The 19,745-nt window shown below is 44.5% G+C and overlaps 1 protein-coding gene across 2 annotated transcripts in view; it reads left to right on the forward strand.

Moving 5' to 3' along the window:
• The window catches only part of LOC110518348 (zinc finger protein 236), an 85,300-nt gene that overhangs the window by 42,565 nt on the left and 22,990 nt on the right, over positions 1-19,745 (forward strand). The window contains exons 16-24 of one of the 2 annotated variants that reach the window (XM_036973840.1): positions 2,592-2,731; positions 5,401-5,510; positions 7,391-7,542; positions 9,308-9,484; positions 11,537-11,825; positions 15,001-15,104; positions 16,428-16,826; positions 18,947-19,092; positions 19,323-19,545. In XM_036973840.1, coding sequence (XP_036829735.1) covers positions 2,592-2,731; positions 5,401-5,510; positions 7,391-7,542; positions 9,308-9,484; positions 11,537-11,825; positions 15,001-15,104; positions 16,428-16,826; positions 18,947-19,092; positions 19,323-19,545 — 1,740 coding nt within the window. Of the gene's footprint in view, positions 1-2,591; positions 2,735-5,400; positions 5,511-7,390; positions 7,543-9,307; positions 9,485-11,536; positions 11,826-15,000; positions 15,105-16,427; positions 16,827-18,946; positions 19,093-19,322; positions 19,546-19,745 lie in introns of both variants that reach the window. The other variant, XM_036973839.1, reaches the window with a different exon arrangement.

The raw sequence follows: 19,745 nt of genomic DNA on the forward strand, positions 1-19,745 counted from the left end.
TTAACGAACCGTGTCCGTTCATTAATATCAGTGAGTGGAGCTTTAATGAAGGACTGTGTGCTTCAGCGAGTCCCCTAATTTGCACCCGAAGACAATCCGACTGGTGGCACAGGAAGTTTCCTGCACAGTCTTTGTCCACACGCGCGCAGAGACTGGCGGCATGGGCTCTCTGGAAGCATCAGTTTGTTAATGGCGCGTTGTAGGAGGATGAGCCGTTGCGATCCTTAATTAGCTTTTGAGGAACTTTTCCAATCACACTTTTAGCCTCTAGCCAGATATCCAGATGTACAGGGTTAACTCATTTCGTGCTGTGGTGCATCTCCTGTTGGGAAGTGTGAGGTTTATCCTTAATAGGCTTTTCAAATCCACTTCTATCTCTGTAATCAATTAATCTATTCTAAGGTTCAAGCTGTGTACCAGTGGAGACTTGTGGTGGGAGAAATCAGAGGACAGGTTCCTGGAATTAAAATGATTGGAACGGTATCAAACACATTCATTCCCTTACAGCCATGACAATGAGCCCGTCCTTCGAATTCAAGCTTCCACATGTGTATATGATGCATTTGGAAAATATTCAGATCCCTTGACTTTTTCCACATTTTGTTACATTACAGTCTTATTTGAAAATGGATTAAATATTTGTTTCCCCTCATCAATCTACACACAATACCCCATAATGACAAAGCAAAAACAGGTTTTTAGACATTTTTGCAAATGTATTAACAGTAAAAACTGAAATATCACTGTTACATAAGTATTCAAATCCTCTCTAGCTCTGTCAGGTTGGCTGGGAAGCGGCATCGCTGCACAGCTATTTTCATTTTTTTTCAGAGATCGGGTTCAAGTCTGGGCTCTTGCTAGGTCACTCAAGGACATTCAGAGACTTGTCCCGAAGCCACTCTTGCGTTGTCTTGGCTGTGTGCTTAGGATTGTTGTCCTGTTCGAAGGTGAACCTTCACCCCAGTCTGAGGTCCTGAGCTCTCTGGAGCAGGATTCTATCAAGGATCTCTCTGTAATTTGAGTTAATTTTTCCCTAGATCCTAACTAGTCTCTCAGTCTTTGCCGCTGAAAAACTTCCCCACAGCATGATGCTGCCACCACCATGCTTCACCGTAGGGATGGTGCCAGGTTTCCTCCAGAGGTGATGCTTGGCATTCAGGCCAAAGAGTTCAATCTTGGTTTCATCAGACCATAGCATCTTGTTTCTCATGGTCTGAGAGTCCTTTAGGAGCATTTTGGCAAACTCCAAGCGGGCTGTCATGTAACTTTTACTGAGGAGTGGCTTTCGTGCCCTGATTGGTGGAGTACTGCAAAGATGGTTGTCCTTCTGGAAGGTTCTCCCATCTCCACAGAGGAATTCTGGAGCTCTGTCAGATTGACCATCAGGTTCTTGTAAGATGTGGATGTCGATTAAGGCAGCCCCATGCACCTCTCTGAGGGCTTGGGTTAAATGTGGAAGACACATTTCAGTTGAAGGCATTCAGTTGTACAACTGACTAGGTATCCCCTTTTCTCCGCCGATTGCTCAGTTTTGCCGGGTGGTCAGCTCTGATTTTTTAAAATTGATTTAACCTTGCAACTCAGTTAAGAACAAATCTTATTTACAATGACAGCCTACCCCGGCCAAACCCTCCCCTAACCCGGACAACGCTGGGGAAATTGTGCGGCCCCCTATGGGACTCCTGATCACGGCCGGTTGTGATATGGGATCGAACCCGGGTCTGTAGTGACACCTCTAGCACTGCGATGCACTGCCTTAGACCGCTGTGCCACTCGGTCCCCAAAAGAAGAGTCTTGGTGGTTCTAAACTTCTTCCATTTAAGAATGATGGAGGCCACTGTGTTGCTGGGGACCTTCAATGCTGCAGAATTTGTTTGGTACCGTTACCCAGATCTATGTCTCGACACTGATGTCTGCGCTCTACGGACAATTCCTTCGACCTCATGGCTTGGTTTTTGCTCTGACGTGCACTGTCAACTGTGGGACCTTCTATAAATAGGTCCAGTCAGTTGAATTTCCCACAGAAGGACTCCAATCAAGTTGTAGAAACATCTCAAGGATGATCAATGCCAACGGGAAGCACCTGAGCACAATTTTGAGTCTCGTAGCAAAGGGTCTGAATAGTTAAATAAATTAGCAAAAATGTCTAAAAAACAGATTTCGCTTTGTCATTATGAGGTATAGTGTGTAGATTGATGAGGATTTTGTTTTTATTAATAGGTGGCGGCTAGTGGTTAGAGCTTTGGGCCAGTAACCGAAAGGTTGCTGGATCGAATCCCCAAGCTGACAAGGTAAAAATCTCTCATTCTGCCCCATGAACAAGGCAGTTATCCCTCTGTTCCCCGGTAGGCCGTCATTGTAAATAAGAATTTGTTCTTAAACTTTATTTAACTAGGCAAGTCAGTTTAAGTAAAACATGAATAATAATAATAATACATTCAAATAAGGCGTAACAAAATGTGGAAAAAGTCAAGTGGTCTGAATACTTTCTGAATGCACCCTCCTTTAGAGTTGCTAGAGTCCCTTAAGTTCTCATACAGGGTTAACCCATTGTATGCTGTAGTGCTGTATGCTTTTGTGTCCTCCTGCAGGTTTCACCATCACTGCGGACGGCTATGCCCAGGCCCAGTTCTCCACGGTGCAGCAGCTACAGGACTCCAGCACCCTGGAGTCTCAGGCCCTGTCTTCCAGCTACCACCCCCAGAACCTGCTCCATGTGCCCAGCCAAGAGGTGGTGAGTCCAGCACCGTCAGCCTCTAACCGCCACACCTTCCACGGGGGGCTTCCATCTCACCATCATAGCGTGGCATTGGCTCTATGTAGAGAGTAGGGTTGCAAAATTTCCCCAAAGTTCTCAGTAAACCCTTCCATAGGGATTTCTGAAAAACACAGGGACTTTGGGAAATGTCAAATGTAAATGTTATTTATCACACGTGTCGAATACAACTGGTGCCGACTTTACAGTGGAATGGCTGCTTACAAACTTGGTTGCTTACAAAATTATAATAAATCAAAAATGAACTAACACAAAATAAATAAAAAACAAAATACAATACACAAGAAGGGAGCTATATACAGGGAGTACCAGATCAATGTGCAGAGGTATTTGAGGTAGATATGTACATGAAGGCAAAAAGTATTTGATACACTGCCGATTTTGCAGGTTTTCCTACTTACAAAGTAGAGGTCTGTAATTTTTATCATAGGTACACTTCAACAGTGTGAGCCGGAATCTAAAACAAAAATCGACATAAGTATTTTATCACCTACCAACCAGTAAGAATTCCGGCTCTCACAGACCTGTTCGTTTTTCTTTAAGAAGCCCTCCTGTTCTCCACTCATTACCTGTATTAACTTCACCTGTTTGAACTCGTTACCTGTATAAAAGACACCTGTCCACACACTCAATCAAACAGACTCCAACCTCTCCACAATGGCCAAGACCAGAGAGCTGTGTAAGGACATCAGGGATATAACTGTAGACCTGCACAAGGCTGGGATGGGCTACAGGACAATAGGCAAGCAGCTTGGTGAGAAGGCAACAACTGTTGGCGCAATTATTAGAAAATGGAAGAAGTTCAAGATGACGGTCAATCACCCTCGGTCTGGGGCTCCATGCAAGATCTCACCTCGTGGGGCATCAATGATCATGTGGAAGGTGAGGGATCAGCCCAGAACTACACGGCAGGACCTGGTCAATGGTCCATTAGTAACACACTACGTCGTCGTGGATTAAAATCTTGCAACGCACGCAAGGTCCCCCTGCTCAAGCCAGTGCATGTCCAGGCCCGTCTGAAGTTTGCCAATGACCATCTGGATGATCCAGAGGAGGAATGGGAGAAGTTCATGTGGTCTGATGAGACAAAAATAGAGCTTTTTAGTCTAAACTCCACTCGCCGTGTTTGGAGGAAGAAGAAGGATGAGTACAACCCCAAGAACCTCATTCTTTGGGGATGCTTTTCTGCAAAGGGGACAGGACGACTGCACTATATTGAGGGGAGGATGGATGGGGCCATGTATCACGAGATCTTGGCCAACAACCTCCTTCCCTCAGTAAGAGCATTGAAGATGGGTCGTGGCTGAGTCTTCCAGCATGACAACGACCCGAAACATACAGCCAGGGCAACTAAGGAGTGGCTCCGATTAGAAGCATCTCAAGGTCCTAGAGTGGCCTAGCCAGTCTCCAGACCTGAACCCAATAGAAAATCTTTGGAGGGAGCTAAAAGTCCATATTGCCCAGCGACAGCCCCGAAACCTGAAGGATCTGGAGAAGGTTTGTATGGAGGAGTGGGCCAAAATCCCTGCTGCAGTGTGTGCAAACCTGGTCAAGAACTACAGGAAACGTATGATCTCTGTAATTGCAAACAAAGGTTTCTGTATCAAATATTAAGTTCTGCTTTTCTGATGTATCAAATACTTATGTCATGCAATAAAATTAATTAAAAATCATACAGTGTGATTTTCTGGAATACCAGCAACAGTGTGTGAAAACCTTGTGAAGACTTACAGAAAACGTTTGACCTCTGTCATTGCCAACAAAGGGTATATAACAAAGTATTGAGATAAACTTTTGTTATTGACCAAATACTTATTTTCCACCATAATTTGCAAATAAATAAATAAAAAATCCTACAATGTGATTTTCTGGATTTTTTTTCTCATTTTGTCTGTCATAGTTGAAGTGTACCTATGAAGAAAATTACAGGCCTCTCTCATCTTTTTAAGTGGGAGAACTTGCACAATTGGTGGCTGACCAAATACTTTTTTTTTGCCCCACTGTATACATGAAGGCAGGGTAAAGTGACTAGGCATCCGGATAGATAATAATAAGGTATTTGAGGTAGATATGTACATGAAGGCAGGGTAAAGTGACTAGGCATCAGAATAGATAATAATACGGTACTTGAGGTAGTTATATACATGAAGGCAGGGTAAAATGACTAGGCATCAGGATAGATAATAATAAGTGTAAAATAAAGAGCAGAGTAGCAGCAGCAAATTATGTGTCTGAAAGTCTGTGTAATGTGTGTGTGTGTGTGGTGTTTGAGTGAGGGATTTGCGTGGGAGTGACAGTGTAGTGTGTGATTGTATGTATATGGTGTTATTATACAAAGTCTAGTGAGTGTGCGTAGGGTTAGTGCAGATAGTTTGGGTACCATTTAATGAACTATTTAGCAGTCTGGCTATTTAGCAGACATATGGCTTGGGGATAGAAGCTGTCTCAGATCCTGTTTTTCCACCCTAATGTAGCAGGTGTTCTATCAAGCCGAAAACAGCTGAATTAATTGTATCCTTAAGTAGTCCATTCAAATAGACTGTATAGCATATTGTCAAGAATATTTAGCATTCACTGATTAATCACAATTCAGTTAATTAATGGTTGCTTATATTTCTGTTTAGACGAGTGTCCTGCTCCAGGAGACTAGCCAAGGAGACCTCCAGCTGTCCGACCAGACGCAAGACTACCAAGACCCAGAAGACAGCGAGGACAACAGCAAGAGGGCTTACAGGTGTGTGTGTGTGTGTGTGTGTGTGTGTGTGTGTGTGTGTGTGTGTGTGTGTGTGTGTGTGTGGTGTGCGGTGTGCGGTGTGGCTCGGTTGGTAGGGCATGGTGATGGCAATAGTTGTGGGTTCGATTCCCACGGGGACCAGTACTAGAATAAAGGTATGAAAAACGTATGCGCTCACTGCGAGTCGTTTTGGATAAGAGCCTCTGATAAATGACTAAAATGTAAATGTGTGTGAGCAAGCGAGACCGAGCCCTATAACTTTCGGCAAGTAATAGATACATTTACTTTCTGTCATTGTTTGAGGTTCCCGGCTCGTCTGCAGATAACACTGTTTAGCACCTTTATCAACAGTTGTGCTCTAGGGCTGTAAACAGCATTAGCAGTCGACACCGAGGAATGCAAAGCTACGATAACACTATCAGAATTGCACCTCCGTTGCTGTCATTGTCCCCTGATACCGTGACCATTTTGAGAGCGACACATAAATCATATTCGGGTCTTTTTAGAATCAAGCTGTTTTTTAATCTACCACCGCACAACACTCCCGCTCATATAGTCAAGTCTTTGTCTCCTTCTTTCTAAAGCCGTTTGTTAAGTTCCTCGAAGCCCCACTACCGGTAGCTTTCAATTTGTTTATTTAGAATTTGCGCAACGAAATAACTGTGTCCCAAATGGCACCCTATTCCCTATCTAGTGCACTACTTTTGACCAGGGCCCATATGTTGCCATTTGGGAAGCAGACAACGAGTTTAACTCTGCTAGCTTCCTGTCTGTAAAGGTGACTGTGGCAGCTTGTTGCTACAAGCTTTTTTGTTTTGTGACGAACTTGTGCGTCAGATGCCTGTGGAGGTGACGGCGGCAGCCTGTGTCGCTACAAGCTCTTAGTTTTCCAGCTAACGTGTGCGTCAGATGTAGGCGGAGGACACTAGCCACTGATGTTGTTGCGTTGTGGAAGCAGAGAGTGGGACGGCAAGGGGACTGAGTAATGCGTCATGCTTTGATTCAGCTTTGCCTCTGTTGTTCCCCATGGCACTCAGAACGGATGCAACACAAATAAATAATAAATCCCTACCACGTCAGCACACCATGCATTATTAGTGCCGGTCTAGGCTGGAACGACCAGCGGTATAGACAAAACAAGAGAAAGGACGACCTAGATAGATATGGGAAGGGAATGTGTATTTGAGATTGTGAACTACTGAACCTTCTCCTTCAGATACGACACGGCTGTAAATCGAGACTATGGTTTTAGCAGTGAGAAAAGAGTGTAGTGTCTGGAATGGTGTGACTTCAGTTTGGGTGTGAAATGCTCTGTATGGAGTCCTGTATATGTATCAACATTAGACTCCACATTCTGTTTAGAAAAGTATGCACATACATTCACATATCTATGGGGAGATGATCTCTCTGTCTCATTCTAAAGGCCAACGCAGACATAGTGGTGGAGCTTCAACACATAACTCACACCTTCCAAACAGAAAGCGCAAACCGATGCCATCGGGCTGAGTTAGTGACCTTTCCAAAGAAAAGTTTGGTTTTCAATTATTCCACTCTTCACAAAAGGTCTGATGTACTTTCATAAACCTCAACTTGCTTTGTGAATCGGTGGTGGAACTTTGAAATGATTCCTGTTGTCGGTATTGTTAACTGATGGTTTGTGACTTTTGATAGGAGCTTTATTGATACACATCTCATTGACAGAAACAGACCGTCTCTGTTACATCATGGTCGTGTTCATTAGGGCACGCAATGGAAAATGTTTTGCAACAGACCAAATTTAGTGTTTTCTTTTGGTGGTCAGTTAGTCCCTCCGTGTTTTAGCCTGTTTTCTTCAGTTTGAGTCCTAATGAACACGACCTGTGTGTTTTGATTCCCCCCAGGTGCACCATGTGTAATAAACCTTTTAAGAAGTCCAGCCATCTGAAGCAACACGTGCGCTCCCACACCGGGGAGAAACCCTACTGCTGCAACATTTGTGGCCGATGCTTTGTCTCAGCAGGGGTCCTCAAGTCCCACCTCAACACACACACAGGTAAGAACAGTGTACCTCAACACTGCATGCATAGTTAAAATAGCACGCTATTGATCTCACCAACCCAGACTCACGCGTCTCGTGGGACAAGCAAAGTGCTTCATTTGACGAATTCTGTTCGATTCACGTGCGACCGTCAAATATCGATTTCAGAATTGTTTCTCTCTCGTGGCTGTGCAGCTGGGTTGTGGAGAGAAATTACATAATACTATAGCCACAAATGCTTTGGGATACCCAGTAATGTAAAAATACTTTAAAATACTACTTAATTCGTTTTTGGGGTATCTGTATTTTTTTTGTTGTTGTATTTTACCCCCGATCTTGTCTTATCGCTGCAACTCCCCACCAGGCTCGGGAAGCGAAGGTTGAGTCATGCGTCCTCTGAAACATGACCCGACAAACCGCTCTTTGGATCATATTTTTTCATTTTCACCTAAAATGACATACCCAAATCTAACTGCCTGTAGCTCAGGACCTGAAGCAAGGACATGCATATTATTGATATCATTTGAAAGGAAACACTTTGACGTTTGTGGAAATGTGAAATTAATGTAGGAGAATAAACACATTAGATCTGGTAAAAGATAATACAAAGAAAAAAACATGTTCTTTTGTAAAAAATAAAATAAAATGGTTCCATCTTTGAAATGCAAGAGAAAGGCCATTATCTGACTTAGGACTCTAGGTGAAATTTAGAGTTTGGCCACTAGATGGCTGCAGTGTGTGTGCAAACTGTAGACTGATCCAATAAACCATTGCATTTCTGTTCGAAATGTTGTATCAAGTCTGATCAAATATGCCTAATTGGTCAAGTACATAACTGTGCACTCTCATCAAACAATAGCATGGTATGTTTTTACTGTAATAGCTACTGTAAATTGGATAGTGCAGTTTGATTAACAAGAATTTAAGCTTTCTGCCCATGTCCTGAAAAATGTTCTTGTTACTTTCAACGTCATGCTAAACACATTAGCGCAAGTTAGCTCAACCGTCCCGATGGTTGGACACCGATCCTTAAGAGGGTTTACTGCCCGCTTAACCCGGAAGCTAGCCGCACCAATGTGTCGGAGGAAACACCGTTCAACTGACGACTAGGATCAGCCTGCAGGTGCCTGGCCCGCCACAAGGAGTCGCTAATTCATGATGAGCCAGGTAAAGCTCCCCCGGCCAAACCTTCCCCTAACCCGGACGCTGAGATGCAGTGCCTTAGACCGCTGCGCCACTCGGGAGGTGGGGCATCTGTACTTTACTATTTCAATTTTTGACTACTTTTACTCCAATACATTCCTAAAGAAAATAATGTACTTTTTACTCCATACATTTTCCCTGACACCCAAAGGTACTCGTCTCATTTTGAATGCTTAGCAAGACAGGAAAATGGTCCAGTTCACACACCTATCAAGATATCATCCCTGGTCATCCCTACTGCCTTTAATCTGGCAGACTCACTAAACACAAATGCTTTGTTTGTAAATTAGCCCCTTAAATAAATGTTTAAAAAAAAAATAATGAAATCCCGCCGTCTTGTTTGCTTATTAATATAAGCAATTTGAAATGATTTACGCTTGAAACTTAAGTATATTTAAAACCAAATACTTTTATACTTTTACTCAAGTAGTATTTTACTTTGAAGGTGTCTTTACTTTTACTCAAGTTTGACAATTGGGTACTTTTTCCACCTCTGTGGAAACCAAAACCTTTATTGGTCAACACTGATGAAACATATGGTTGTTTATATTTTCATCTCCTTTGCTCCCGCTCCTAGGAGTGAAGGCCTATAAGTGTAACATGTGTGACACTTCCTTCACCACCAACGGCAGTCTGAACCGCCACATGGTCGTCCACCTGAAGCCCTACAAGTGTCACATGTGTGAGGACAGCTTCCGCAACAGCGTGCTGTATAGGAAGCACTTGAAGAAGGACCACGCCGAAGTGGACAGAGGTACAGACATAGGCTGCGTCCCAACAATATCTCCTTTCTCCTAAAGTGTGCGTTCGCTCACTACTTCCCACAAATCTAAAAGCATTGGATTGGTGGTGGTATGGGCTAGTAGGAGTTTATATGATATTTCTTATACCAGTCATTTCCTTCCAAATCAGTGAAGGGAAGTGAACAAGTGCACACTTGGGGAGGAAGGAGAAGTATTTGGGACACTGCCATAGAGATATACACTAGACAAGCATTTCGTGACACCCGCAATAACATCTGCTAAATATGTGTATGTGACCATTACATTTGTATTTAGAGTGGCTAGTGTCATAGATCTGTTTAGCTCTAGATTTGCTGATAATGGCAGCCATATTGGTCAGTGTTCTATTTAATTATATGGGTACAGAGATGCAGTATATACAGAAGTATGTGGACACCCCTTCAAGTTAGTGGATTCGTTGCTGACAGGTGTGTAAAATCGAGCACAAAGTCATGCAATCTCCATAGACAAACAGCAGTAGAATGGCCTTACTGAAGAGTTCAGTGACTTTCAACGTGGCACTGTCATAGGATGCCACCTTTCCAACAAGCGAGTTTGTAAAATGTCTGCCCTGCTAGAGCTGCCCTGGTGAACTGGAAGTGCTGTTATTGTGAAGTGGAAACGTCTAGGAGCATCAATGGCTCAGCCGCGAAGTGGTAGGACACACAAGCTCCCCGAACAGAACCGCTGAGTGCTGAAGTCTGTAGGGCTTAAAAATCGTCTGTCCTCGGTTGTAACACTCACTACCGCGTTCCAAACTGCCTCTGGAAGCAACATCAGGACAAGCACTATTCGTCGGGAGCTTCATGAAATGGGTTTCCATGGCTGAGCAGCTGCACAAGCCTAAGATTGTCATGTGCAATGCCAAGCGTCGGCTGGAGTGCTGTAAAGCTCGCCGCCATTGGGCTCTTCTGGAGCAGTGGAAATGCATTCTCTGGAGTGATGAATCACGCTTCACCATCTGGCAGTCTGACTGACAAATCTGGGTTTGGCAGATGCCAGGAGAATGCTACCTTCCCCAATGCATAGTGCCAACTGTAACGTTTTGTGGAGGAGGAATAATGGTCTGGGGCTGTTTTTCATGGTTCAGGCTAGGCCCCTTAGTTCCAGTGAAAGGAAATCTTAACGCTACAGCATACAATGACAGTCTAGATGATTCTGTACTTTCAACTTCGTGGCAACAATTTCTGGAAGGCCCTTTCCTGTTTCAGTATGACAATGCCCCTGTGCACAAAGCGAGGTCCATACAGAAATGGTTTGTCGAGATCTGTATGGAAGAACTTGACTGGCCTGCACAGAGCCCTGACCTTAACTCCATCGAACATCTTTGCGATTAATTGGAACGCGCACTGCGAGCCAGGCCTAATCGCCCAACATCAGTGCCAGACCTCACTAATGCTAGTGGCTGAATGGAAGCAAGTCCCTGCATCTAGTAGAAAGCCTTCCCAGAAGAGTGGAGGCTGTTATATCAGCAAAGGGGACCAGAATGAGATGTTCAACAAGCAGGTGTCCACATACTTTTGGTCATGTAGTGTATACTCTGTAGAGATGTGCTCTTTTTAAAGATGTAGTCTTGCACATTTTGTCAAAAAAGTGAGGATAAAATGAGTATCAGCTTTCGTGAGGTTTTATGCGGATTTTGACACCAAGGCAATATACACCATTTTTATTTTGGCCCTCCAGACCTCTGCAAAGAAAGAATTTGGGAAAGAAAATGAGTTTGACACCCCTGGAAAAAGGCAATCAGCCGTGGTTACATAACAGTTAAATCAGACCTTGGTCACATACACTTTCCAAATATTTGAAATACTTGATTTAGCTGGTCTGCTTCCATATAGAGTGAGCACTTTTAGTAATATTATATTTTATTTATTCTGCCAGACAAGCTTATATTGACAAGCAGCAATTATTTAGAAATGCATCTGAAATGGGACCAGGTCTGAGTTAGAGTCATGGTCCTGATGTTGAGTGACACTTAAGGAGCACGTGTATCCTTTTCTCCTATAATGCATCTCCCCTCGCAGGGCTGGAGGATGAGGACGGCGAGGAGGAAGAGGAGGGTGAGCAGACCGTGATGAAGAGGAACCGGGCCAACATCATAACCTTCACGGAGGAGCAGGCGGAGCAGCTGGCCAAGAATGATCCTGGTGACGAGGCGTCGGTGTCGGAGAAGGTGCTGGCCCAGTCGGCGGCGGAGCGCGACCGCATCAGCGAGATCAAGGACAAGGCGGTGGAGCTGGAGACTGAGCCCAAGTTCGCCAACTGCTGTAACTTCTGCCCCAAGAGCTTCAAAAAGCCCAGCGACCTCGTCAGGTGAACTGAGTGTCGGAGAACTGTCTCCCTCTGTCCTGTACTCTGTTATATGCTCTTTCTCAGTCTCTCTCTTCAGCTACTTCCTGTCTCTCTTTCTCTTTCCTATTCAGGGCCTGAAACAAACGTTTTGTTCCACCAGCCACTCTGGCAGGTAACGTTAGATTTAAAAATTGACCAGCCACTCAGATTTTTTACTTGCCAAAATGTTTTTTTCTCCATAATTACACCAAAACCTCCCCTCCAAAATCTAATGATCATGCTTCTAAAACAAGGAATGTATTACTAATCAGAAGTTATGTGGTATATTACCCAATGCTATTTCATTTTTTTGTGACCTGAGTTTTTTAATCAAAATACCACAGATGAAACAAAAAATTCAGCTGCCCCTTTAAAGGAAAGAGTTGCCCATTTTGAGCGACGTTCTATCAATTCCCTGTTTCATTTCATGTTTTCATGTGTATCTGAGCTGTTGTTGTTCAAGCAGGCATACATTCGGGTGGTATGAAGCATCTCACTACACTGGAAAATAATAGGAATATTTTCAGATCACAAAAACATCTACATGATCATACATGTCAGTTTTCAATGCTGGCCGATGTCATAATGCGAGAGGTTGTCTTCAAATGAGCCACTGATTATATTTTTTCAATATTCCTACCTCGAGAAATGTGTAATTTAAGAGGTCTAGCACATTTCTCCTATTTGTCTGCCTCTTCACTCCAGGGTGCGTTGCAAATGTCAAACTCTGCAGGTTGAACATGGTGAGATTGTAGAGTCCTAAATTGTTAGTGCTGTTTGTTTAGGCGATTTTACAGCTAACTAGCTACTTCACATGCTGATGTTAACTTTGGTTTTATTGTGTGTAGCTACGTTTGCTAGCTAGCTAGCCAGCCCTTAGAGAGAGCATTGCATTGTGGGTTTTGTAGTTGACTTGAGCTGCAACAGATTTCCACATCAATTTTCACATGTTGTTCTCAAAAAATATTGTTATTTAACACTGCACTTTTTATGCCTGTGCACAGCACTTCTTCAGCACAGGCAGTGTTGTTGCACGTGATGGGATATTCTAGGATTTGTAGTTCTTTGTGTGATTATCTACCAGCTATGAAACAAAAAGACAGAAACACTTTGAAAACGGCTACTGCAGCATTTATTTTGCTATATGTGATCATACTTGGCTTTTAACTCTTATTTTTATTGGCGAATGCGAGTGAAATGCTTGCACTGGGGGAGCCCTGACCACACGCCAACGTGGCTGCTGAAATAGACGTGGCAGGTGTTCGTTTAGGCCCTGGTCCTATTCCCCCTCATGCTCTGATTCTGAGTGACTCAGACGCTCTCTGTGTCTCTGAATATCTTGCTCTTGTGGTTGAAGTTTCTCCCACCTCTCTGAGCTCTTTGACAGGGGGCTCTTCTCTGTAGTCATGTTCAGGTGCAGTCCAGCCTGTGTGCCCACCTCTTCTTCCATCTCCACCTCTCTCTCTTTCTCTCTCTCTCTCTCTCTCTCTCCCCTTCTCATTATTCTGTCATGATTGTCTTTCCCAGCGGTTGAAGAGTTACCTTGTCGTTCCAGCCGCCCCCTCTTCCTGGACCTCTCAAAGAGCAATGCCCAGCTCATTGTCTCCCCACCCACGCCCATCCCATATCCCAGAAGAGCCCTCCACCACAGAGAGCCCAATTACAGGGCCCTGAACAGGCTCCAAACTGCGGCCCTGACCCAACCTCTCTCCCAGAATAAGAGCCCTCCTGCCAGTCACTACTACAGTTTCCACTGCAGACCTCTGCTCTGAGAGGGGCTCCACAATAGACCCTATCTGAAGTTATTAACACAGCCCACAGCACTCACAGGCTGGCTTGACAGGGTTAGTGTTTAGTTGGGTGCTTATCACCTGCCAATACACACACACACACATGTTTACTGGGGTGTTAATTTGTGAGATCACCGCCAAACAAGCTGTTAAACAGCCAATTAGATTTTTTTTGATCTCCTATGTATATATGATTGTCATCATCAGGCGCTGGAGAAATGAGTTGTTTCCCCTCTTCATTTTCCTCTTGTTTGACACTAGTGTTCCACCGGTGATTGACAGGCGGTCCCATAACACTTTTTGGGTAAACAGCTGAGTGATGGGGCTGGAGAAATGTAACCACTTTCAAATTCATAGACATAGGTATGGATGAAATTAACTCCGGTTTTATTGACCCATAAAAGTTTGGTTGCAATTAATGGTGAGTAATATTAGATTGGGGTATTAAGATATGAATTAATGATCGTTATTGCGTCGTCGAACATCCCCCGTGCGACCAGCCGTGACACAAGGCCATATTGAAGTATTTACGGGATAGGCTTAGCTTTTTCATTTCAAAAGTAGCCTCATTGGATTATGGAGTCACTAAGCCTGCCAAAAACAAGGGGAAATGACAGCAACACCCCAGGAATGGCTGCAACAAAGATGTATTCACTTCATTTCATGGTGCTCTTTTATCAAAAAACAATAAAGCTGACCTGTTTTTGGCAAAGACAAGGTTACCCTGACAAGCTACCCATTCTCATAGAAAACTTTCTCCTTTGTCAGCAAAAATGTAATAATGTAAAAATAAACGTACCCCCCCCCCCGCTCAGGGAGACCTAACAAAGTTACCTAGTACACATTACAAACAAAGACCAAAGTTATGAGAGGGAGTAAACTAACAATTTTGCTGAGTCAGTGGCCTTGTGCCTGAAAACCTTGCCGATTTCAAGTTCAGAAAGCGAAGACGTCCACGTGTTGTTATTTAATTTCATGGGAGCCTTGGTAAGCACAAAGCATGCAAAATGAAAATAGGAAAACATCAGAATGGCCACAGGTGATAAATGCATTGTGTGTTGCACTGTCTTTTTTTATGAAAAGAATGTGAGCCTTCTTCAACTCTTAACTTAAAGCGTCTCCTTGACACTCTCTCCATTCTAACAGGAAGGTTCATGAGTAACTTGCTCGCTCTCTCTCTTTCTCTCTCTCTCTCTCTCTCTCTCTCTCTCTCTCTCTCTCTCTCTCTCTCTTTCTCTCCCTCCTCTCGCTCGCTCTCTCTCTCTCTCTCTCTCTCTCTCTCTCTCTTTCTCTCCCTCCTCTCTCTCGCTCTCTCTCTCTCTCTCTCTCTCTCTCCCTCCTCTCGCTCGCTCTCTCTCTCTCTCTAGACATATACGGATCCACACAGGAGAGCGTCCTTACAAGTGTGACAAGTGTGGGAAGAACTTCACCGTGAAGTCCACCCTGGACTGCCACATAAAGACCCACACAGGTCAGTGTGGAGGGAACAGGAGTTTAAAATGCCGCTGATCTGTCCCTGTTAATTAGTTTTAATGACGTTAGGGTTGTTACTACATTAGCCACAATATGGTCCAACTCTGTGGGTGTAGAGTGCACTTTAATTCCGCGATTTAAAAGTTATATTATGTAAATCAATCAGTAAATGCAGTGAAAGAGGGTCTGTACTCAAAAACAAGAGAGTTTATACGCTTCTAGGATGCGTAGTCCTAATGTATTATAAACAATATTTAAATCGGCATCATTTGCATGTCTTATCATCTAACGGTGTGTCACGTTCTGACCATAGTTATTTTATTCTTTGTTATAGTAATGGTCAGGGCGTGAGTTGGGGTGGGCAGTCTGTTTGTTTTTCTATGTTGGTTTTTGTGTTCGGCCTAGTATAGTTCTCAATCAGAGGCAGGTGTCGTTAGTTGTCTCTGATTGAGAATCATACTTAGGTAGCCTGGGTTTCACTTTTGGTTTGTGGGTGTTTTTTTTCCGTGTGTGTGTTTGTTGCCACACGGTAGGTACTGTTTCGGTTTTCGTTCATGTTCACGTTTATTGTTTTGTATTTTTATAGTGTTCAGTTTCTATCTTAAAATAAAACGTTATGGACACTTACCACGCTGCGCATTGGTCCTCCAATCCTTCTCGCTTCTCCTCCTCAGAAGAGGAGGAATGCCGTTACACAGTGCCGTGGGGAGTAATTGTGCCCGATGATTTATGGGACGGAGCTGTAGGTTTGATCGCCCGGCGCGAGATGGCAGGGGAAACGTTTTGTCAGTCGAGGGATATTAGGAGATGATATCTCCTCACACCTTGTTCTCTTTTGGTAATTACTGTGGTTTGACCCTGGAGCAGACACACTCATTCTCCCTGAATTTAATGAGAAGGCCCAGACATTAGCTAAGTAGGCCTCATACTCCCAAGTTACGGTTGAAGAGCTGTGGGTTAGTGGCCTCTTTAGCGACGTCTGAAATAACTTTTGGAACGGCAGTAATCAGAAAAGTGACTCGTTTTATTGGTACTCTAGGGGGGCGAAATCGAGGAAAAGGCGTCTTGTCAGAACGAGGTGCGATACATTCGCCAATGGAACAATCACATTCAAACACTCAGTTTCAAGTTGTTTGAGAATCATTTTTTCTTTGTATTGATTCACGTCAATCTAGGGTCAAACCCAAAAACCTTGGCGGCCATCACCGATCCCAGACCTCAGCCGCATTATTGCAAAACCTACCTCTATGTCAAATAATGAGCATCAGTGGTACACTGTAGGGCTACATACTATGCTATCATTCTGTTCTCTCCCCTGCAGGTCAGAAGCTGTTCAGCTGTCACATGTGCAACACGTCCTTTTCCACCAAAGGGAGTCTGAAAGTCCACATGCGTCTCCACACGGGCTCCAAGCCCTTCAAATGCCCCTTCTGTGAGCTCCGCTTCCGCACCTCAGGCCACCGCAAGACCCACATCCAGTGTCACTACCGGCCCAGCTCAGAGGGTCGGAAGGCCAAGCGAGCGGCATCGTCCAGAAGTAACCAGAAGCAGCAGCACCCGGGTAACCCAGAGACCCTGCACCCTGTGGGTCTGCTCCAGGCTACCACCACAGACCATAACATCTACCTCCCAGCCAACCAGGTCCTCGCAGGCCAGTTTGATCAGAACCTGCTGCAGCAAGGCCTGGTGGGCCAGGCTATTTTGCCTACCTCCATGTCAGGTAAGGACTCACTCACATCAGGGTTGGGGCTCAATTCCAATTCAATTAATATATTAAGTTGCACATAAAATGCACACATGCAATTCTATTCCTGACTTGAGTTTAGGTGGAATTCACCCCAACCCTGGCACACCCTCACATTCCCACAACCGTCCATTGCCACAAGCACATCATTGTTTCATTCTTATTGCCAATACTTATTACCCTATGCAAGCCTAGCTCACCCCTTCCACTATTGACATGAAGCATGCACCCAAGTGCTGCTCAGCACGGCAACCATATTTCACCTGAACAGTCAACCCTAGCCGAGTCTACATTTAAACCATAGTTTGAGATGGAGAGGTTTGAATCCTGAGTCTTAAGTACAGTCTGTTCTCAGTAGCCACCCAGGAAGAGCTGATGAATGGTGTTTACAGCTACTGGGCTAGTGTCATCACTAGGCCTGAGGAGATGCGTTCTAAGAGATGCTTCATCACTGTACACCACAACCTGCCTATTCTGCACTAGGTGTGTTTGGCTGTAGATGCATAGATACACTGGGAGACGGAGGATGAGAGCTGGATATTGCATCCCTTGTGGGACATTACATCGAAATTGCATCATCCTGTCGTCATTTCAACACGTTTCTGGTTGTAACAGCGTCATTTCAACTGTTTTGCCTGCTCTGTCTCATTTCCAGGCAGAATTGTCACTGTTGTCATATTCGGGGATTTCAGTGAATTGAGAGTGAGGTCAAATAGTTTAGTCCAGTAAAATATCAAAAGTATTCATGTTCATTTTTAAAAATCAGAATACTTGGTAGTAAAGAAGGACATGCTTGTCTTTCATAGCCTGATGACTCTCACTCAATTCTTCCACTGCTCTGTCATTCACTACATACTTTAGTCTGAGACTGAAATAGTTTGAGGTGAAGAGGGGCACGAGGGGTGTTGTACGAAGCAAAGTCATCAGCGATTGGGTCGTCTCTAACCAATCACAGTACAAACGTCCAAACTGCCGCTTTACCCACTTGCGTTCTGTCTCTGGCCCAACCCATCGGTTTCTGGACCAATAAGTCGGCACCAAATGTGTTTGAATTCGGTGAGGGGTCGAGGAGGCACTCCGATCATTGTGGAGAAGTAACTAACGTCCGTGGGCATTTGGCTGGAGCAAGGAGTCTGGGTAGCCAGGCATCGTCTTTCACGCCTGGTTCAAAAGCAAGACCGATGTTCTGCAAATATTCAAAAGCATTTTTCCTGTAGTTTGCCTCGTGTGAGCCTCCATGTCAAAGACAAGTTTCCATCTTATGTAGACTTTCGGAAAATAAGTACTTGTTCCATCCAATTCATTAAGACATTCTAGGCTACAACTACAGTATAATGTATCTGTTAATTAGTTCTACAGACTGGGATGGAATAAGGAATCTGAAACAACATTTGTGGAGTCTGAAACGCATCAACACTTAAGAGTTGAAATCTTTTGACTGAACTCTGGCTCACTTCACCTCTAATCTGTCGTTTGTTCAAACTGGCGGTGAGGAGGAAGCCATCCAAAAAAAGCAGCCGTGAAATGAATTTCCTTCAGTGCTGTTCGGAAATCTACGTAGTAGCGCTTCGAAATGGCTTCCACGCACCGTGCTCATTGCTGGCACACAGCTCCGCTTGTAGCCCCCTAGTTCCCTCGAAGATCCCCCCCCCCCCCCATTGGATGATAACTCACTCTGAGCCACTCTCCTCTTATCTGTCCGAGCAGACAGAAGGCACATCGAGCAAACACAGAAAAATCGGACGCGAATCTGCATTAAATTAAGTTATTGAAGTTCTTTTTCAAAGTCCCACACCTTAAATGTTGTTTTATGGTGGGTTTAGAGGCTAGACACTTGAACTGGGCACATAATGCATTTATAAGTGACATTTTTCCAGAATAGATGGGTGTTTGTGATTCATTTAAGTGATAGAAAATGGCTGTAAATATCACAGAATGGGAGTCTTCTTTTTATAACAGCCCGTTTTGTGTTGTGTATAAACTTGATGACATTTTGTGCCTTACTGATGTGAAACTTCAAATAAAAATCCAGTTATCCAAGCTTGGGACAAAATATGTCTTCTGATCTAATCGTGTTGTTTGTGATTGTATTGTAGCGGGTGGTGACCTGACAGTGTCTCTGTCGGAGGGTCTGGCTACTCTGGAGGGCATCCACCTCCAGCTTACCTCTGCCAACCTAGTGTGTCCCAACGTCCAGATCTCTGGCATCGACACCAGCAACATCAACAACATCACACTGCAGGTAATGAGGGGGGTGTGTCCCCGCCAGTGTCACCTACTTCTCGCCTTCTCTCTTTACTCTCTCTCCTTTGCTCCACCTCTTCTCCCTTGGTTTCCTCGTTTTCATCATCTGTCCTACTCTCGTCTGCTAACCCTATTGCTCGCCCTCTCTCTTTTCACCTCCCTCTCTCTCTACCCCTCCCCCCACCCTTGTCCTATGTTGTCTCATTGGGAATCTCCCATCCCCTCCAGATTGACCCAGCCATCCTCCAGCAGGGAGGTCTCCTCTCCCACGCCCTGACAGGAGACGGAGGCCTGACCAGCCACCCTGGTTCCCACCTCATGGCCACGGGAGACTCCTCGGCGCCCGGCTCCAATGTGGTCCTGCACCCGCTCACCAGCCTGTCCCTGCAGCCCTCCGCCATCGGCCCCGGCCACGTCACCATGGGCAGCCTTGGCGAGCACGACAACACAGGTGCATGGTGGTCCCGTCTTCTCCCCGGAACTTTGCATTTCTGTTCCTATACTAACATGATCACTCAGGAGAATTAAAGGGATAGTTCACTCGGAAGGTTCACTTGTATTATGTTTATTAGTCAACTGTTACTACGATCCCAAAACATTGTGCATGTCAGCAGTCACGTTTTGAAGATGGAGAATTTTCTGTACAAAGCA

Source organism: Oncorhynchus mykiss, chromosome 3 (genome assembly GCF_013265735.2).
Source record: "Oncorhynchus mykiss isolate Arlee chromosome 3, USDA_OmykA_1.1, whole genome shotgun sequence".
Taxonomy (NCBI): Eukaryota; Metazoa; Chordata; class Actinopteri; order Salmoniformes; family Salmonidae; genus Oncorhynchus; species Oncorhynchus mykiss.